Source organism: Camelus dromedarius, chromosome 16 (assembly GCF_036321535.1).
Source record: "Camelus dromedarius isolate mCamDro1 chromosome 16, mCamDro1.pat, whole genome shotgun sequence".
NCBI classification, from domain to species: domain Eukaryota; kingdom Metazoa; phylum Chordata; class Mammalia; order Artiodactyla; family Camelidae; genus Camelus; species Camelus dromedarius.
The window spans coordinates 54,863,920-54,871,040 of record NC_087451.1 but is presented as its reverse complement, the minus strand read 5'-3'; the positions used below and the strand labels follow the sequence as shown (position 1 = coordinate 54,871,040).

The following is a 7,121-nucleotide window of genomic DNA, read 5'->3' as shown; positions in this document are numbered from 1 at the left end:
GTTCATACCCCCAACTTTTTTTTAATGTTTTCACCTTGTGTCAACACTGTGCTGGGCACAAGGATGCAAATATGAGTGAGACTCTAGGGAATACAAGGAGCTTCCCAGTCTGGTTCAGGTGGGGCTTAAGCCCACTGCTCAGGCATCTCAGCTGCAAAGAGGCTGGAGTAGGGTCAGATTGAAGCACATGCCCCCTGCCCTCAAAGTAAAAGAAATCTGGCACTCCTGTCTCTGGGTGAAAGTTTTCAGCACTGTGCACCAGAAGAGACAGCTGTGAAGATCATCATCCTTCCAGAACTTTCCTCATGTGTGTATGGGGAGGTCAGGGCTCTTGGCACTCAGGTATGCTGGAACTTAGACCTAGCAAGACCCTAGGATGCCACCTTATGACAACTTCTCTGAAGACTTCTTCTGCAGAAGATGCTAGCGGGGTAGTATTCTGAGCAATAGAACACCACATCCCTTTGTTCCTCAGACCCCAATCCCACCTCAGGGTCTTTACCTTTGGCCTCTGCAAAAGGGATGCAGGGGAGGCAGACCTTCTTGATCTCTTTTCTCCCAAATGTTATATGATGACATGTAGGGAAACAATGCTTCTGTTGTCACCATCAGGGGGACCAGGAAGCAAACTGCATTATTTGTACCCTGACAGAAACCCTCTCTTACAGCTGCCCCAGAATGAGATATTGCTCTCTGTGACCATCCCCTGTCCACACACAGATACACCCTGTCTCCATGTCATCATACCAATCTCTCTGTATTTCTGGGAATGAAAGGCAGCCGTATTCCAATAGACTGATTTTTATCAAGAGAGAAATATCCTGGGAATTCATTCATTCACTAACAAATATATATTGAACACCTATTATATGTGGGCACTGTTGTAGGCAGAGGGGATGCAGTAGTGACTAAGACAAAGTTTTCATTATCTCATTTCCAGACTAATGGGAGAGAAACAGACAATAAAGAATAAATACACTCACAAACCTTCATGTAACGGTAAGCTCTACAGAAACTAAAGAAAGGTAAGAGGATAGAACGTGCTGCCGGGGCTGGTCCTCCATTATCAGAATTTTAATTGGAATTCACTATTTCTTTGCTTACTCTCCCTAGGGGAGATAAGAGTGAGAGTCTGTGTGTCCCCTCCTCTGGTCTCCTCAACCCATTTTGGCAGTTCAGGCCTCAGAGAGCAGAGTCTTGGAATTTGAGAGGGGCTGCAGAGCCATACCCTGAGAATTTGGTCAAGGGGCCATTTAGAAACTAAGTCAGAAATGGAAACAGGTGCTGAGAAAGTCTATTTATCGTCTTCTGTGGATATAATACTCCCCGTCTCGGAATTTATTTCTTCCTTTTTTCATCTCGCACAGACTTACATAATTCCTAACTAGTCGTTCAACAGTTATTGAGCCCACACTATGTGCCAGGCACTGTTCTAGGCGACTGAAACGGGGGGGGGGGGGTGTACATTCTCTGCCCGCAGGAGTGCCTGCTGTGCAAAGCTCCTAAACAACCTCTTTTCCTCTTTCCCTTCAGCTTTGTCTTTGAGATTCACCTATGTGGATTCGCGTAGCGCCAAAAGGGTAGTTACGAACATTCCCATTTTACGGATGCGAAAACCATGACTGCTAAGGAAAAAATGAAGTGCTTTGCACCGACTAAATACCAGCACGCCGCCGAGCCACATGCAGCGGCGCATTTCGCCCCTCGCGATCCCACCCGCGCACGCACCCTTCTTCCCTCCCTCCCAGCCTCCGCCGCGCCGGGTCCACGTGTGTGTGTCTGTGTGCGGAATGGGGACGGGGGCGGTGCCGCTAGAGGGGTGGGGTCCCGGCCAACGTCACAGGCAGTGCCGCCCAATCAGCTGCGGGCTCGCGGCCCCGGCGCTGGTATTGGGGCAGCGAGGGGGCAGTTCTCTATAACGCGGTCTCCGGGAGCCAGCGGGGAAGAAAGAAGCCGAGCGGGCGGAAGGCGCCCTCCCCGCCGCCTGGGCCCGGGCACCGGGTGCCGGGCCCGGGGTCCTTCCCGCCTCCCGCGGCCGCCGGCCGCTTTGTTTCCCCAGCCTCTGCGCTCCGGGCAGCTCGAGAGGGGCTCCCGCCCGGGCTACGCAGAAATCGCGGCGGCAGGAAGGGCGGCCGACCGCGCCAGGACTCGCAGGGACCCAGGAGTCCGGCCGCCGGGAGGCCGCGTGACGAGATCGAAGAGGGAGCCAAAGCTCAGCGGCCCAGGGTTGCGGGCCGGGGGCGCCCGTGAGCAGAGACCTCCCCGTCGAGGGGGGGCGATGTTCCCCTCGCCCGTGGGCTCTTCGGGCAGCCAGGGCATCCCGCCGCTGGGACCAGGGCCCCCGCAGCGGGCACCCCCCCCGGCGGTTCCATGGAGACTCTGTGCCCCGCTCCCCGCCTCGCAGTGCCGGCGTCCCCACGAGGGTCGCCCTGCTCCCCCACACCCCGGAAGCCGCGTCGGGGGACCCAAGAGTTCTCTCCACTGTGCCTGCGTGCCCTTGCCTTCTGCGCCCTTGCCAAACCTCGGGCGTCCTCTCTGGGCCTGGGGCCTGGGGAGCTGGCGCCTCGGGCCCCGGTGCTGCTGGGCCCTCGTGACCCCCTGTGCACCGGCGGCTGGGCCCCGGATGGCCTGAAGCACCTCGCGGGACAGGCCGGGCGGACCAACGATCCCAGCTACTCGGCCCGCCAGGATGCCGACGCCGCAGTGTGCCGGGGCCGCGGCGAGGAGGAAGAGGGCGGAGGCAGTTTCCCGCACTTCGGCTCTCGCTCCGGCTTACCTCCCGGCCACTGCCCGGCGCCCCGGCGCCCTCGGGAATCTCCGACCAGCTTCGCCTCGACTCCGCCTAGACCAGCTCCAGGTCTCGACTCCCAGCCCGGACCCGCCGCCAGCCCGCATCAGGAGCCCGATTCCCCGCCTCCGCCGCAACCTGCGGGCCTCTCCTCTGAGCCCGCGGGGCCAGAGGCTGTGCCGGAGCCGCCCCTGCCGGGCCAGACGGCCGCAGTCGATGGAAACCCCCCGAAGGCCGCCCCCGAGGCACCGGCCGCCAGCCCCTCGACGGCCAGCGGAGCTCCGGCCGCGCCCGGCGATCTCCGCCAGGAACATTTCAATCGTCTGATCCGCCGGTCGAAACTTTGGTGTTATGCGAAGGGCTTCGCCCTCGACACTCCGAGTTTGCGCAGGGGGCCCGAACGGCCGCCAGCCAAAGGGCCGGCCCGAGGAGCCGGCAAGAAACGCCGGCGGCCGGCGCCCCCGCATCGCAGCGCGCAGCCCCGCCGCCCCGCACCGACGCTCCCCACCACGAGCACCTTCAGCCTCCTCGACTGCTTCCCCTGCCCTCCGGCCCTGGTGGTGGGGGAGGACGGAGATTTGGGGCCGGCATCCTCGCTTCGCCTCCAGGGAGACTCTAAGCCCCCGCCTGCCCACCCGCTGTGGAGGTGGCAGATAGGGGGTCCCGCTGTCCCTGAGCCCCCCGGCCTCAAATTCTGGGGGATCAACTTGGAGCAACTCTGAACGTGAGACCTTTTCTGCCAAGGGGAAAAAGCTGGAGCCACAGCCAAACAGTGGGCTCCAGGATAGAGCCTCATTTCTCACCTTTGCCTGCCCCCTTTATGTTTTATGGGCTGTGGTCAGAGGGACCTCAGATAACAGTGATCTTAAAGCACCTAACTGGTTGGGGTGACACCCCCTTCCCCTCATCCTTTGGAGAAGAACCAACGTCTGGAGTTAGGAGAAGGCTTAACCGAAAAAGGCTTAATGACATAGATTCCAATCCCTCCCCTCTTCCATCTCGGATCTCCGGGGGCAGGGCCTTCACCCCAGGGGGAGCCAAGGAGGCTACTGCTCAAAGATGAGGGGGAAAAAAGTGGGAGAGAGACCTTGGTGATGGACAAACCGGTTGTTTCTGTGGGAGAGCCTGGGGATGGGTGGGGGGGCTGTGGTGGGGGCGGGGAGGTGATTGGCAGCTCCCTGGGGGCATGCACCCCCCCACCACCATCCAGGCCTTTAACCCTTTACTCTCCTCAGGCCTTCTGTAGCCTCCCAAGCACCACCGCAGCCTTCACGGGGGAGGGAGCAGCTTAGGCAAGGGGAAGATCACCACCTTCCTGTTCTTTTCCTAGGGCCCCCCAAGTCAGGTGACCCCTAATTGCCAAAATCTTCATTCTCAGCCACCAACTTTTCCCCTTTGTCCAGTTTTGGGGTTTCCCTCTTCAGTTTTCCCTGTTTGCTTTCAGGTTATAAGGTTTGATGGGTGAAAGAGGACTCCCCCCCCCATAAATCAGCCCCCTCCCCCAGTTTACTCATATTAGGAGAGGCAGGACTGAGAGACCTCCTCCCCTTCAAAAGTGCAGACTTTGCCTGGGGAAGGCGGCAGAGACTATCCCAGGGAAAGTAATAGAAGGTAGAAGAAATCAATAAAATCAGACCAAACAAGTTGCCTTTCAACATCCTCTCCACCGATTTAAGGACAGAGCGGTGGAAGTAGAGGGCAGGCCTGGGTCCATTCTTTGGACCCCCAAACTCAGCCCCCTTAAAGGCTACAAACAAGACAAGCTGCTTGGTGGAGGGGGTAAATGAAAGGGCTCTTGGCCTAATCACAAGGTCCAGTGGCGTTTGAAGGGGCACAGTTTGGGTTTGGATGGGAACTGGGCTGAGGAACCTTTAGCATCCTCCCCCCACCCAACTTCAAGCATTTCAGGAGTTGTCAGGGACCTGATGGATCCGAAAGGGGCAGGGCCAGGGGATTAGTTTTGAGGTCAGAAGTTCTGTTTTCTGGGGGGAGGGGAGAGATAGGCCCGACCACGCCCTCTGATCCCCTGGAGTCGGAGGGGAGTGGAATTGCTCTCTCCTCCACCCAGGTGAGGTCAGGGGAGTTTAGCTCTTAGGGAGATTCCAAGTTGAGGTGTGAGGGGAACCTGGGGGTTGCCGATCTGCCCAACAGCTGAGGGACCCAGTGACCCTTCTGTCCGCTCTAGTGAATATCACCCCCTTTCCCCCCAAGATGGGGTGAGGGAGGAACAATTCCCATATATGATACTGGGGAAGGACTTGTCTCCTTTTCTGTGAAAATGTTTTGTAAAAAGTTGTTAATGTTTGCGTAGAGCAGATTCTTAAGAAAAAAAAATGTTTTGGACCACAAAAGTTTTGTTTGTTTTAAAAGCTGTCTCTTTTCATTTTTCTTTTGCTGGGGGTGGGGGTGGGGTTGGGGTGGGTGGGTGTGGGTCGGGCACCACTCTCTTTCTCCTCAACATCTGGCCTTTATGAACCCTGCTGACCTCCCCTCCCCCTCCAGCTGTGTTGTGGGGAGGAGGGAGGTGGGGGGTGCCTTCCACCCCTTGCATCAGGGTATCCCTCTTATTTTGCCCCCCAGGAATGGGGAAGACAGAGGTAGAAGGCAAAAGTGAGGGGTAGGGAGAGAGTTGCTGTGAAGAGGGGGCGGTGTTTGCAAGGAGGAAGTCAGAAAGGCAGCCTCCTGTTTTTAAAGAGCTCCTTCTTTCAGCTGGGTCAGCTTTGGCCCTTTCGACCAGCCTGGGCAGGATGGCGAGGGCTCTGGGCGAAGGAGAGGAGTGGTGGGTCATGGACTACTCTTTCGGGGACTCTCTGAGGAGTGGAAGGGGATGCCGTTCCTTTGGCTTCCCTCCTCCAAGTCAAAGTATTAAACCTCAACCTGGAAGGGGGCTGGGCAGTGAGTTTAAAAAAAAAAACACACCTTTTGGCCAGAGCTGGACCGCTTCTCCTTGCTGAATGGTTTAATTTGGAGAATCTCAGGGCTGGCAGCCTCCCTAGAAACTTGCTAGTCATTTTACGGACTAGGGAACTGTATTAGCTTCCTAGGGCTGCCATAACAAATTGCCAAAAACTTGGTGGCTTGAAACAACAGAAATTTATTCTCTCACAGTTCTGGAGGCTAAAAGTCCGAGGGAGATCAAGGTGTCCACAGGGCTGTGCTCTCTTGGAAGACTCAGGGGAGCATCCCTTGCCTCCTCCAGCTTCTGGTGGCTCCAGGCATTCTTGGGTTGCAGCTCTCTTAATCTTCACGTGGCCTTCCCCTCTTCCGTCTCTTAGAAGGACACTTGTCATGGAATTTAGGGCCCACCTAGAACATCCAGAATGATCTCATCTTGACAAACTTAATTTAATTACATCTGCAAAGACCCTTTTTCGAAATAAGGTCACAGTCACAGGTTCCGGGGGCAGGGGAGTTAGGGCGGGAGCTTTTTAGGCACGACCATTCAGCCCACTATAGAAACTAAATCCTAGGAAGGGGGGATGGAAGCATGTACTGGGGTGGGGGGTTGTCCCGCCCTTCTTGTGCTGGGGACACAAGTCTCTGAGTTGAAACGGCCTGAGGGAAGAGTAGAGTTGGACCCCTTGCTTTCCCCAGGCTGACTCAAGGATACTGGGACTCTCCCTCCCCCAACACTCACCCAGGCAGGGTGCGGGGAATCTCCCCAGGAGGGTCCCAGGACGCTCTCCCTCCCTCCCTGGTTTCCTCCACTCTCTTGGGGTCTCTCTCCAGCTGTGCTTCCAGATTGTTGCTGCATCCTCCTTCCATCCCTCCCCTCCCCCAGCCTTCGTGTTCTCCAAGGCTCTGCCATCACTGGCCACCATGTGTTTGGCTGGAGGTGGAGGTCGAAGGGTCTTAGCTTCTGTCTGGGTCTCTAAGGTCTTTTACTGGTTTATTTCGGTTCCTTTAGTTTCAGAGGGTCTCTACCTCTCAACAGCTCCGGGACCAGGTGTCTGCCCCTCCTCATCAAGACCACCTGCTCACTCCGAGAGTGAGCGCCTCCTTAAATTTTGTTCCCAAGGCATCTTGCCTGCCTGCCCCAATGCAGCTCTGCTCACCATCACCTCCCTCCCCCTGGGAGTCTCCGCCGTCCACACCCTCTGCCTCTTGCCTCTTAAATCTTTGTGGCTTGACTTTTGCCCCCGAAACTGCTCTTTCCAGGGTCACCCATGACAACCCCCAACCACAAATCCAATGGTTGCCTCCCGGCTGCCCTGACCCCTGAATTGCTCCGTGACCTATGACGCTACTGGATGCTCACCAGGGTCCCTGGTTTTCTCCCTCCAAAGTTCCCCCTGTCTTCTGTGCCTCCTCATCTTCCTCATCTCCAGGAAAC

General features: G+C 56.9%; 1 protein-coding gene across 1 annotated transcript; it reads left to right on the top strand.

The window, feature by feature from the left end:
- The first annotated feature begins 1,846 nt into the window (after window positions 1-1,846).
- EPOP (elongin BC and polycomb repressive complex 2 associated protein) lies at window positions 1,847-5,129 on the top strand. Its single transcript, XM_031468223.2, has one exon. The coding sequence runs from the start codon at window positions 2,371-2,373 to the stop codon at window positions 3,508-3,510; it is 1,140 nt and encodes a 379-aa protein (XP_031324083.1). The 5' UTR covers window positions 1,847-2,370; the 3' UTR covers window positions 3,511-5,129.
- The last annotated feature ends 1,992 nt before the right edge of the window (window positions 5,130-7,121 follow it).